This window comes from Desmodus rotundus, chromosome 5 (assembly GCF_022682495.2).
Source record: "Desmodus rotundus isolate HL8 chromosome 5, HLdesRot8A.1, whole genome shotgun sequence".
Taxonomy (NCBI): Eukaryota; Metazoa; Chordata; class Mammalia; order Chiroptera; family Phyllostomidae; genus Desmodus; species Desmodus rotundus.
Genome location: NC_071391.1, coordinates 75651992 through 75665890, shown reverse-complemented (window position 1 = coordinate 75665890; position 13899 = coordinate 75651992). Strand labels below are relative to the sequence as shown.

The window sequence follows — 13899 nt, the reverse complement described above, 5'->3', positions numbered from 1 at the left end:
CTATCTTATTTCATCAAACACTACAAATTAAGCTCTATTCTAGGTATTGTTATATGTAATTGTTTAATAAATCTAAACTGCATGTTTTAAACCACAATCTAAACATTTATTTTCAAAAGTAGTACTGGAATTTTCTTACAAATACATGAAGACTCCAATGTTCTTGTTTAGCAGATACCATTGAATTTAATTACAGTATAATATTTCTGAGGTTCTTTTTATTTATTATTATTATTTAAACTGAAAAATAATCTTTATGCACATTTCACTAAAATGGAACTTATCTTTATCAATGTACAAAGTAAAGGTTTTTTTTGTTTTCTAAAAAATAGAAAGAAGAGATTGTCTATTTGGGATTTTAAAACAGTGATATCCTTACTAAGTTAGGCAGTTTTCAGTTGGTTTCTTCCTCCCCTCAAGCCTTCTGCATTAAGACTTCCCTTCCAGGGTTGAATGGTCCTCCCTCTGATTTAGTGGCTAAGGCGTGGTACACAAACAAATAAGGGTCAATTTGACTTATTAAGAGTGTTAAAAACAGATTGGAAAACAGAACAAAAACTCTGTGTGTGTGTATTTCATTCTGCAGACTTTGTTATACCAAAGTGAAAAGACAAGTTTTGCTGTTTTCCAAAGAAAAGAAGCTATGAATCTGAGGAGTCAAATTCTATCCTGGCAGAGAATAGAATTTGAGACTCTGCAGTTTCCCATTTAGGAAATCCCCACTGAAAGAAGAAAGAAAGTTGCTTTCATTTTCACTGCTTTTTCCTGCCCAGGGAGCTGAAGCAGCAATGGCTGGTGAGTGGGTACAATTTTTTCCATTGTTTATGGCTGTGTTTTGGGAGGTTTACAGCTTCAGAGGACAGGGTAGGGGAGAGAAAAAGATCCATGAGAAGGGCACTAACTGGGCAAAATTATTTTACTCTATGATGTAGGTGGTAGGAGTTTGGACCACGGTAATGACTATGACAATACAAACTATTTTAGGTAATAAGTCACAGCTTCTTAGAAAGAAGGGAAAGTGTGAAAAATCTGTACCTATGTTCTTAAAACTTTCCTGTGATTTTAGGCTTTTCTTGTATTCATCATACTGACCCAGAATTCTCACCAATTTTATGAGTGTCCTCTTGTTCAGATGAGAGGCCTTGCTGTGGAACAGAGTAACTTGCATTTTCTCCATGTTTCTGTTCTCTCTCTGACTTTTCGTTTCCAGCAGAAAGCACACCAGCTACGGTTTGCTCTCTCAGTCTCTGCAGAGCTGCCCTCAGCCCTGCCCATGAAAACAAAATGCATTCTTTTAGAGGTGTAATTTGTTCATGCTTTACTTCTATACATATTGAATATAATGTGTTTTTAAATTAAGCATTGATAAATGTGACAGGAAGTGAATGGATGATGGGCAATACAAAGACTGAACAGAGTCGGCCATCATCAACCTCCTTAGTGAAGTTGCTTCAAGTCTCTGAAACTCTGTTTCCCCATCTATAAAAAGGCACAAGCTTGAACAAGACAGGTGTTGTTTTAAATGTTCTCTTCAGCATCATCTCAGGAATTGTTAGATTCATGGAAATTCATGGAAGTGAAGTAAAATGAAATGAAAATTCGATAGATCCACCCTGATCTATCAAATCACTTTTTTTCTCTATCTAATCTATCACTTTTTTGAGATAGATAGATCTCAAAAAAGTGATAGATTAGATAGATAGATGATAGATAGATAGATTGTAGATAGATAGATAGATAGATAGATAGATAGATGATAGATAGATTAATAGATAATTTGTTGTTCCACTTATACACTCATTGTTGCTCCTTGCATGTGCCCTGACGGGAGACTGAACCCACAACCTTGGTGTATCAGGAGGATGCTCTAACCAACTGAACTACTCGGCCAGGGACTATCAAATTAGATTTTTTGTGAATGGGGTACAGAGAGTTGTGCTTACCAAGCTTTATCTTTGGCACATTGAAATTTGAGAACCACTGGCCTAGAACCAGATATTGAAGGTCCTGTCTACATCTAAAATCCTATCTTTCTCACAGACAAGGGACCTCAAGAAGATCCTATCAACATGGTGAAGTCAATTGCAAAGAACTTCCTTGATGGAATTTTTGATGATTTGATGGAAAAGAATGTGTTAAATGGAGATGAGTTACAAAGACTAGGGGAAGGAGTGAAAGTCATTGTGAACAAGACTGAAAGCCTAGTTGATGATGTCACTGAGAAAACTGAAATGGCAGGCAAAATATTTATGGACCGGCTCTTCAATACCAAGAGGCAGCTGAGATTAAGTGAGTATCTCAGGCCAAAGGGCTAGTAGCTTGTTCTTCATCTACTATCTTTACACCCATTGTCTTCTTATTTCTGATCGCATGTGGAGAACAAATGATCCACATCTCTGGTATCCTCTTTGCCTGACTTTCCCATCTGATAGTTCAAAATGCCCTGATCTACTTTCGTCCCTGTTGCAACATCTCCAATCACTTTACAATGATGCACATTTTCTTTTTTTTTTTTAGCAATTGTCACCTTCAATCATTCTATAGCATTTGCTTATTCATTATATTATATGTCTCCCTGCTAAAATGTAAGTTCCATGAGATACATATCTTTGTTTGGTTCAGGAATAAATCCCAAACTCACAGAAATGGCCCCTGACAGGTGCTGAGTAAATATTTGTTAAATTAATCAATGGTACTGGAGTCATATAACATTTAATTAAAATTTTTACCTAATGTGGGCTATTATGGCCATACACTTTGGACATTGGAGTCATTCTCAAACACATAATATTCAATACAAAAAAATCCATCATCTTCTGCTTAGCGATGGCTTATCCCAATCTCTAAGAACCTATATTTTTCCTTGTTAAAGGAAGACTGTAGGTAATTTGAGGCTAGAACATAAATGTATCTTTCTGTCTAGAGCATGGGTTGGCCATGCTTTTTCTTTGAAAGGATAGATAGAATTTTAAACATCTTGGACCATATGATCTCTGTCACAACGACTCAAATTTTCTGTTGTAGCATGACATCTGCAACATATTGTGTAATCAGTACAAATGAGTGTGAATGTGTTCCAATAAATTTTTATTTACAACAATAGGTCTTATGTTGAGTTGAGCCCTCAAGCTATAGTTTGCTGACCCCTACTTCAGAGTAAAATATATACATTGGTATATTCCAAATCCTTGGAATATCCCTCTAGTATTATATTTTTGTTGTTGAAAGACTAACTTTTGTGAAGGCTTTTCCTCCTCAGAATAAAAAATGCTTTTGCAGAAAAGCTGTGATGAAAGAATGTATTCCTTGTAGTATACAAATGGGAAGATAATGAGCTCTTCCTTGTTTCTCTGAAAGTCTGCCTCCTCTTTCATTGGACAGAATATTATAATTCTGTAAAAACAAAACAAAACAAACAAAACCCTGGACTTTAGAGAATGAGTCAAACCTCCAGGCTTCATAAGGTAGCCCTATGCTGAACATAGTAATTTCCTTGTTAATGCAAGGGAAAGAGTTTGAAGTGTGTGGGTATGAGAAACTTACTTCTGCTAACAAATTTTCATTTTATTTTATTTCAGAGTCTCATCCTGAAAATGAGGATGATGAATCTGAGAACAATGAATCTTCTTCTTTGACAGGTAACTGCCCCCAAATCTCACATCATAGTCAGAAACTCTTGGACTTCTAGTGTTGTCAGAATGTATTCTTGTAAAGATCTAGGGCATGTGTGTTCTTAGTCAAGGTTCATCTTTGGAAATAACTTTTGAAGTAAAGCATTGATGCTTAACTTCTTGTTTGTTCCAACTCAGAATATGAAAATGGAGAAAATGAAGATGAGCAAAAAGCTAGATCACTGCAGGCACTGGCTGTCCCTCCAACAGGTAAATGCCATCAAAACCCGATGCCTCATGGGAGCCCTCATCCATCACTTGGGAGAAGGCAGTTATACAGAGACCCTATGTTATAGTGAAAAGACTACAAAATTTAGGTTTAAGACATCAGGTATTTTCCTTCTGCCCATAACAAAGTTTCTCAAAAGTAAAATTAACACACACATCCCTGCTCTTTAATTCTCCTAAGAATCTGGAAGTGAAAATGAAGATGCTAAACCTGAGGAGCATGCTGGATTGTGCCAGGCATCAGTTCCACCTCTGACAGGCAATATCATGGACACATAATGACATTACTTAAATTAAGGCATGTAAGAAAGTCTCCATGGTGTAATGGAAAGAGAAATGGGGTAAAACATGAGAAATCTGTAGATTAAACCCATCTGCCATTGTCTCACCATGCTCTGTGGTATATATATCTCAGCTTGTCTCAGGTTCATATTTTTAAATGGGATTAATAATATCTTTAAAAGGATTTATAAAGCATCTCAGATATAAGCAAATACCAACTTCACAAAACCAAATAAGGATGTGATTAAGAAAGGTACATTAAAAAGCAGTATGAATCCTATGTACAATATGGTCACCAAAGAAACTGGTGACATATTTGACCACTTTAAAGAATAATAGTGTCTAGACAGGGAATAGTGACAGTGTTGTCTTCTGAGTATCATATCTTAAAAGTTTGTGAACAAGGGAATAAAAACTTTGTAATCTTTATTCATTTTTATATCTATTTATTTATTATATATGTGCATACATTAATTGAAAACCTACTGTATGCTATTCTAATTACTGGGTTTATAGCAAAAAGCAATTCAAAGATCCTGCTTACATGGAGTTTGCAGTGTAGTGAGGGTGAATGTATAATAAACATGCAAAAAATAAATAGTGCAACTTCAGGGCACATACAAGAGAACAGAGGGCTACGATGTTGCTGATCCCAACAACAACATCATAGGAAGAGATGTTGTTGTTGGGATCAGTGGAGGGTGCATGAGCCAGGGTGGATAGTTTTAAGAAGTCTTTTGAGGTGATATTTCAGTACATACTTGAACAATAGCGAGGGAGTCGTGACAAAGTTAAAATCAAAAGCATTCCAAGGAAAGTGGAAACAAGAGCAAGAACAAAAGCTCTGTATCTGGAATGATCTTGTCATGGAAAAGGCCGGTCTGGCTGGAGAATTGGACACCAGGGGGAACGTGGTAGGAAGAGCTGCTAAAGAGCCAGATTGTCATTGCTACACCATTTTGGGATTTTCAGAAAGTGGGGAAGAATTTGAAATCTATTTGCAATAGGAAACCTTTAAGAAGTTTTTAAATGAAGAGAGAAATAAGCATAGAGTCAAAAAGGCTAGTTAAAAGTTACATGTTTCAGTTGAGATAATAGCTTTTAGATTACAGTTGGAGTAATAGAGATGATAACAAGGAGTTAAATTTGGGATCTATGTGGGAGGTAAGATCAACAGAAACTACAGGTGGATTGGGTGTGGGTTAATAAAAGAAATGAAAGAATTGACAGTGATTCTAGGATTTTGGGGGTTGGCAAGTAGGTACTGATTACTGAGATACAGAAACTTGTGATTGATCATAAAGCCAGGAGAAACAGATTTGCAGCTGTGGACAAATATCAGGAGCCCTGTGTACATGTTTAATTCGAAACATGTTCCACATCCAAGGGTACATGTTGTATGAACAGGTGGATGTTCTACTGAGGAGTTCAAAGAGGAATCAGAGATGGAAATAAATGTTTGGACTCATCAGCATGTAAATAGATTTAGGATGATGGGACCAAAAGAGACCTTGGGAAGAAATGCAGTTAGAGAATAATGGAGGTCCGCCTATAGAACAACTCAACTTTGGATGTCTGCAGAAGAGGAAGAGCCATACTGAAGGCAAATTTAGAAAGAATGGCTAGAAAATGCAGCATCACAGAGGCCTAGAAAACATTTTTTTTCAAGAAACAAGATTTGTTCAACCATGTTAAATGTGAAAAAATGAAAAATTGGTAAACTTGATAACAAGTGCACCACTTAAGTGGTTAGGATAGGAGCCAGTCTATATGTATCCAGAAGAAAACATGAGTTGAAAAAAATAAAAATAGTGAAAATAGACAAAGCTTTTAAGGTATTATACTAGGAAGTCAGCAGAGACTCTGCCCCACTCCTCAGCCCAATTCCTCAGCTGGAGAAGAAATAGGGTCAAGGCAAAGGTGTTTTTTAAAGTACCCTGATATAAAGGCAGACTAATATGTCAGTGGGGATAAAACAGCTGGAAGAGTGAGAGAAACTAATGAAGTGGAATGAGCAGCTGAATAAATGTCTGAGTAAAGTCCTTGTGGGTGAGAAGGAATAGAATTCAGAGCAAAAGTAGAGGTATCACCGTTATATAGGAGGCAGACCGTGTTTTCCTTCGTAGTAGGAGGAAAAATGGAGTAGGTGGGTAGAGATGTAGGTAAACTGAGGGGTTTATTGGTTAAAAGATTAAATAATTTGTATGCAAAAAAAAAAAACCCATTAAAAAGAACAGAGGCTTGTTGCCCTAAGGAAAAACAAAGTATCAGGAGATACTTGATAGCTGTTGTGAAGTTGAAGGCAACCGTTCATTGACAAGCAGTTATAAACTATGAAAGATAACATTAATCTGTGCCAGATATCATGCTAGATCCTGGAAATACAAAGATTAAAGCCACCTTCCCTGTCTTAATTAAGCTTACAGTATAATAAACCCTATGAAGATAAAATACAATAATTGTTCATATGGGGCATGTATATAAAATAATGGGGATGTATGTTGATGTCATAGAGGAATTCATGAGCTTTCACAGGGAAAGGAATTAGATCTTTTTTTTTTTTAATGGTCCCAGTGTGGGAAATACATGCCAGGACTTAGAAGGTCTTTCAAAATGGTTCAAAAGTGCTTTAGAATGTTTTAAGTTCCCTGTTAGTGGAGCTATTTCAGAGAGTGGTAATAATAAACTAGGGGTATTGAAAGTAGAGTTCAAGTATCTGAATAATGACTTGACTAGGCTAAGTGAACATTAGGCTTCCTTCTAAATCTTAAATACTGTGTTCATGTGAGTTTAATGTGTTGGCTTTAAAAGACTAGTCAATGCTGTGACCACTAAGGAAAACAGAAATACATAGTGGGGTCAATAAGAGGAAGAAAGAAACAAAAGGAAATAAATTTTAAATATAAAATACTTTGGTGGGATGGCAGTAAGCATTTCCAAAGAATGGGAACCCAATCAAAAGGGCTGCATGATTGCAAAGCAGTGAATATTACTGCTTAATGAGGTTTTTTTTTTTTCTTTTGCTTTTAGCTCCCCTGGAAACCCAGGCTTCTCAACCCAGTCATAATTTAAAGCTTTGTCCTCCTGATCTTTTCCATAGACTGAAGACAACAAAGGCAGATGAGGTATTTTGCTTTGGAATAGGGAGACACACAAATTTGCCCACTCAAAGAAGATACTGAGGACATACTGGGAATTTTAGTTCTTGTTATAAAGGGTGTAAGATCAAGACAAATGGCATAGAATGCTATCGAATTAAGTGATCCTTACATTAGATTTCCTGTCTCTTCCACCTCATCTTGGAACACACTCTGAACTCCTATCCACCACACAACCAAAGCCAAGTTGCTACTACATGTTTTCAGTCATGGTCCTGTCTCTTTCCTCTTGAGGACATAGTTCCATTCCCAAGCTCTCCAGCCTTCCACTCTATAACTTTAAAGGCCTGTTTTGTATGGACTTTAGGCAAAAGGGAGGAGGCCTGGGACAACTCACTCTGTATCTGTTAATTGCAGATATATCCAGTGATGGAGAAGGAGGGCAGAACACGCCTGGCCCTCATCATCTGCAACAAAGAATTTGATTATCTTGATAAGCGATATGGTTCTGAAGTTGATCTTTTGGGGATGCAAGACCTACTTGTAAACCTTGGATACTCAGTGATTGTAAAAGTGAATCTTACAGCTCTGGTAATGACTTAAGAATGGGACAAGCTTCCTACCACCCTAAACAGTTTTGAAATTTTTTCCTTAACAGCTATAAAAACAAATACATATTATAGGAATTACATTTGCTCCAGAATAGGATCCCCTGGATTTCAGCCTCCTTCAATGCACAGTCTCATATCAAAGTTTTAGAGCACCTTTATGTGCTAATATTTCACTAAAAATGCTGCATCTTTCTAAAGGCCTCAGTCTGAGGGACATCTATTATTTGATAGTATGGGTGAGATGGGCCCTTAAATTGCCTGATACCTACATAATGAGCTCATGAGACTTTTATCATTTTCATACCATATGTATAAATGTGGAACCAGGTATGTCGTAAAAAAATACACACACACAAAGTTATGATTCAGGCTCTCCCTAAATATTTTGGGTGACTTTAGACAAGCCATTTTAAACCTAACTTTCTGCTTTCCCACTTTAAAGAAAATTGTTAAGTGTTTATAGCTTTTGTCAGGAGAAAACTGTTTGTCTTTTGGAATGAAAACTTATAGAATCTCCAATAAACAGAACAGATGAAAGCTAAGCCTTCCTGCTGGAAACTTGTCATGTCACTTGCCCCCTCATTATATTTCATTCCCCAGCATCTTCCTAAGTCCAAATCACCTGATTCCTTGGTGCCTGCACCTTTTTTGTTTACTCCATCTATTGTACTATTTGAGTACAAGCTATATATGGAGAGTGTCTTCGTAATAATTCTAGAGTCTCTTTTAGGAAATGGAAACAGAGCTATTACAGTTCGCTGCCCGGCAAGAACACCGATCCGCGGACAGTACATTCTTGGTGTTTATGTCTCACGGCATCCTGGAAGGAATCTGTGGGATAAAGCACACAGAACAAGAGCCAGATATACTTCACGATGATACAGTCTTCCAGATTTTCAACAACCGTAACTGCCAGAGTCTAAGAGACAAACCCAAAGTCATCATCATGCAGGCATGCAGAGGCAGTGAGTCTGAGTTGGGAAACCCAGGGAGTGGCCTTGCACTTTCTTCTATCAGCCTGATGTCTAGTCTTCTTTTTCCTGGAGATGGGTGAGAAAAACCACATTTTAGTACTACTCAGTCCCAGTCCAGAAATTAAGTCTGAACCTTTCCTAAAGAAATGACAAGTCTCCTAGAATAGTTAAGAATGCCCCCATCATTTGCAACCAGACAGTCAACAAGTTTATTCTTGAAATTTAAGCGGGCTCTGTATGGTTTACAGTCAGTTAGGTAGTTTTTCTAGTAGTAAGATACTTTCATTTTAATAAATGATATATTAAGATGTACTGAAGTGATGGTATAATGGTAAAAGAGATTTTGTGTGTCAGTGTTTAAATATAACACCTTTCATATGACATGGATGTCTCTCTCAGGAGGTGATGGGACTGTTTGGGTGACTGACATGGGAAGAGTCTCTGCCTATAGATACGACCATACCTTTCAGTGTTACATCTGGAGTGACGCAGTTACAAAGGCCCATGTGGAGAAGGACTTCATTGCGTTCAAATCTTCAACTCCACGTAAGTGGCTTCAGAGAGAACAGTTTCTTAGTCAATTAGTTTCTAGATTACAGGCGAGGCTATGATCATATCTTATCACTAATATAAGAACATTTCCTCTCTAATGAGACATTTTTGGTGGTAAATACATTTAAAATATTGAATTTGTCATAAGTAAAAAGTTAAATCTTTATTTTGGAGGAAACTTTCAAACTAAACAGGAGTTTGGTGAGGATCCAGACTTAAAATAGTCTTACTATATATAAAGTAAGAGGTTTCTTTTTTTCCTTTTTAAATATACCCATGGTACAGCAATGTATCATATTCTCATGGTTTGGTCCACTTGATCCTGTACTAGTAATTAAATAAGCCAGGAAAATGAATACTTGCTCCACATATCCTAGAACATGTTGGCCTCTTACTTGAATATAGTCTTAGGAAATTAGTTAACATTCAAGTGCCTGCCTTCAGAATAATCTAGCCAATGACTAAAAATCCTTCTTTGGTAGAAAAGTCATAGAAGAAGAGCAGAAGGTAAAAACAAAAGCCATTCTTGCTTGTCCGTGGCCTCATCTGTAGAAAATCTGTTTAACAGCCATCCACAATATTGTTTCAGCAACCATTCAGGTAATAAAGGCAATTGTTAAATCTAGTTTACACAAGTTGCAGCTTTAAGTGCTCTAGTATAGCAATTGCAAACTTTAATGAGCATAGAAATTCTTTGGGAATCTCATTAAAATGTAGATTTCTGATTCAGCAGATCTGGGGTAGGGCCTGAGATTCTACCTTTCAGAAATTCTCCATTGTGATGCTCGTGCTGTTGGTCCATGACCAAAAGTGAGTAGCAAGGAACTAGAGGATCCTGTGAGTCTAACCTGGAGAAATAGGAAAGAGGGCCATGCAGGCCCCTGCACATCTGGATTAGTTCTACTTCAGTGTATTTTGTATTTTGGAAACTGTATATTTAAAAGAAGAGTTCCACATTAAAGTCACATACTCTAATATATTGTTTAATTTAGTTGAGAGAATAAAGCTTAATATGTAAATTTTTTGCATTCCTTTCTAATATCACTATGTGCTAGCATGGGGTTGGGTGTAGGACACGTGATACACAACTATAGCAGACATGGTTACTGCACCTCACAGAGCGTATGCTCAAGCCAGAGACTCAGAAATTAATTGGGGGTGGGAGGATATACATATAACGTAACAGAAATATATAATGACTGCCAACTGTGATAAGTGTTTTAAAGAAAAAAAAATGTGTTCACATTTGAAAAATGAAGGAGTTAAGCATGTCAGGGGCAAGAGGAACATTCCAGACAGAAAAAGCAGTGTACATGGAGGATGTGAAAAGGAAAGGAGCTGGGAAAACAGGGCCAGTGAGGCTGGAGCATGGAGCCAAGGGAGAGCGACCAAGGGGAAGATGGGAGTGGTAGGCAGGAGGCATGAAATTTGAGGCCTCATATGTTAGGGAAGGATTTGGTCTGTTATACTAATATACTGTATTACTAATATTATTGTACACTAATAATAACAGGAAATTTTGGTGCAATTTAAACAAGGAAATGATATTTTTATTTTTAAGTGATCACTTTGAGGATTTTGTGGGGAATGGATTACAGTCTGGTGAGACTAGACATAAGGAGACAGGTTTAAATGCTATGGCAGCATTACAAGCTACAGGTGATAATGATAGTCTTGGAATGCAGTGAGTTGTTGGATCCAAGAAATAATTAGTAGATAAAAATTAATATGACTTAGTGGTTTAGTGGATATAGCAGGTAAAGAAGAAGAGATAACAGAGGTTACTCAAGTTTATAAATAGATGACTCATGTATTCATTAAAATAAGATTCCTTTGGCCTATTTTAAGGTGAAATGAAGAGTAAAGAGTTACACAGTTGTATTTTTCAGAGGAGAGATCTGTGTTAGAGTTTTTAGAAATGCTTACTTAAAGATGATATTTAATATTCTAAAAATAGGTAACATTATCTAGAAACAGAGAACAGAGGGAGAAGAGATCCTACAGTATGTGAGGCTTGAAGATGTCCAGAGTTCAAGATTAGAGATAGCAGTGTGATTTAATCATCAAACTAGACTCAGAAGGTATGGTCAGAGCACGTGTTGTCAGAGTTACCAAGAAAAAATCCGTTGGAGATAAAATAGTTGCTAATGTGAATGACAAATCAGATAAAGTAAAGCCCAGTAGATTACCATCAGATTTAATGACTTGGAGGACAAGGATGACCTTACAGAAAGTCATTTGGTAAATATAGTGTGGGGGGGAGAAGCCTGACAGGCGTGAGCAGGTGAGAAGAAAATGAAGTTGGTAAGTAGAATATATTTGAGAAATTGAACTATTAAAAAGGAGGAGAAGTAGGATGGTAGTTTCAGATAAACAGATAATTAAAATATTTGCTTTTTTATGACAGAAGAGATTTGATCACATTGCAATGGTAAGGAGAAGTAGTAATTCAAAAGATATTCACACAACAAAACTCTAAGGGCAAAGAATTATACTAGGAAACAATGTGAATGAGGAAAAGACCCAGAATCAAAGAATGTCAAGAGCTGAATTAAAATTTGTGTGTGCGTGTGTGTGTGTGAGGTAAGTTTTGAAAAAAAAACATGTTCTTTTATACTACTAGCTATCCTAAGGGTCATAACTTTGGCCCTGCTAGTAAGAGAGTGAAAGGGATAATAATTGAGGGTCCAATATGGTTTTCTTAGGGCTGTTCTATAAACCTGTAGTCCCAACTTTATCTAGACTTCACCTCTCTCTCTCTCCCCCAAAAGCATCAAAATCAAACTTTATCCAAAAGATATGGCTCTAGGTGTCTCCCACACTTAAACGAAAGCCCTTCCCCCAATATTTTTATACTTTTTATTTGCAGATAATAGTTCTTGGAGAATGGGCACAGATGGCTCTCTCTTCATTTACCAAATTATCCAACACTTCAAAGAATATTCTTGGTGTCATCATTTGGAGGAGATTTTTCGAAAGGTAAGGATCTCCTTGTCCTTTTAATCTATGCCCCAGAAAACTTTGTAGAAAGATTTGCAAAACATTTTTAGAGTCCTGAAGCTTTAGGTTCTCTTGATGCTCCTTCCTATAGCCCAAGTTTATTTAAAAAAGAAGTTTTATGAAGTACTGTATAGAACCAGTGTGAGTTTCTCCAATCCTGATTTCCTGAATCGCTCATTCAGAAAATGTTTATGTTTGTACTAGTTCCCACTGCACCCAAGGAAAATCTAAAAATTTCTTCTGTTTGTATTATCTGGCAACAGCCTTAATACACACAATAAATTTTCTCATTTCCAAGTGAGAAGTTCAGATTTCCTGTTTAGAAAATCTCTAAAGGATTTCTTTACTAATTTAGGTTCAACGTTCCTTTGAGAAACCGAGTGCTCTGGCCCAGATGCCCACAATTGAAAGAGTGTCCATGACACGATATTTCTACCTCTTCCCTGGCAATTAAAGCTACTGTGAAACTTCTCAGGTAAGTGTATACAAGAAGTGGATTTGGGCGCTTCCTGCTCAGGGTCTATACATATAGTCCAGATAGAATGGAGGACAAGGATAGAGTGGCGCTGCACACACATCACAAAAGTTCCCCTCGTCTGCCTTTTTTAATGGCTCCAGGGAAAACCCTGGTTCTGTTTGCGTTTGACCATAATATAATGATTGTGTAATAAATTAAAAGTTCAGATAGAAAACACTTCAGTCCTTATTTCTCTCAAAAACCTTCTCAGTGAGTAGAAAATATTTAGATCTGACGTATACACAAAAGAAAGTAATTTGACAGGTTTTATACAGATGGTGTTAGGCTTCCTTCCCAAGAAGGCAGTTTTGCTGAGTCACACCCCTACTCTGTGAGGAGGCCACAATGTAACTGACTACTGAAGAATCCAAGCTAAGCCAGCCAGGCCCTAGTACAGATCTTCCCATTTGGGCATGATTGCCATATACTTAGCCCTTTTGTGAAGATATGCCTCACAGTGAAGATTAGCTCTATTTATATCTTACTTCCAGTTACTAATAGTCATATTGGGTTTTTTTGTTTTTTCCAGGAAAAAATGAAGGCATTATGGTCTGTACTTTTTTACTAAAGAATTTACTACTTTAAAAGGTGATTTTTTGATCAAGGATATTTTTGTACGGAGACTTGACTTGCGGTGGTGAACACACAATACAGTTTACAGATGATGTGTTGTGGAACTGTGCGCCTGAAACCTGTGCAATTTTGTTAACCAGTGTTACATAATACATTTCAGTAAAAATAGAGAAAAAAGAGAAAGTTTCTGTACCAAACTCCTAACTGCCCACCCTCCACAAATACCAGGCTGAAGTCACTATCATACTGTTGTTGAGTTAATGCTCAATAAAATCCCTTTAAAAGCATGCTTGTCTTCTCATTTTATCAAAAAGATGAATCATACTCATTGAAAAACAAAATTTAAACATAGAGAAACATAAAAAGATTTTTAATGAAGAAATAACACTTAAT

The 13899-nt window shown here is 36.8% G+C and overlaps 1 protein-coding gene across 1 annotated transcript; it reads left to right on the top strand.

The window, feature by feature from the left end:
• The first annotated feature begins 494 nt into the window (after nt 1-494).
• On the top strand, nt 495-13812 carry LOC112314270 (caspase-12). Its single transcript, XM_053925793.2, has 11 exons — nt 495-795; nt 2041-2289; nt 3579-3638; nt 3810-3881; nt 7212-7306; nt 7697-7870; nt 8621-8855; nt 9264-9410; nt 12286-12395; nt 12772-12891; nt 13463-13812. The coding sequence occupies exons 1-10, from the start codon at nt 789-791 to the stop codon at nt 12868-12870; spliced, it is 1248 nt and encodes a 415-aa protein (XP_053781768.1). The 5' UTR covers nt 495-788; the 3' UTR covers nt 12871-12891; nt 13463-13812.
• The last annotated feature ends 87 nt before the right edge of the window (nt 13813-13899 follow it).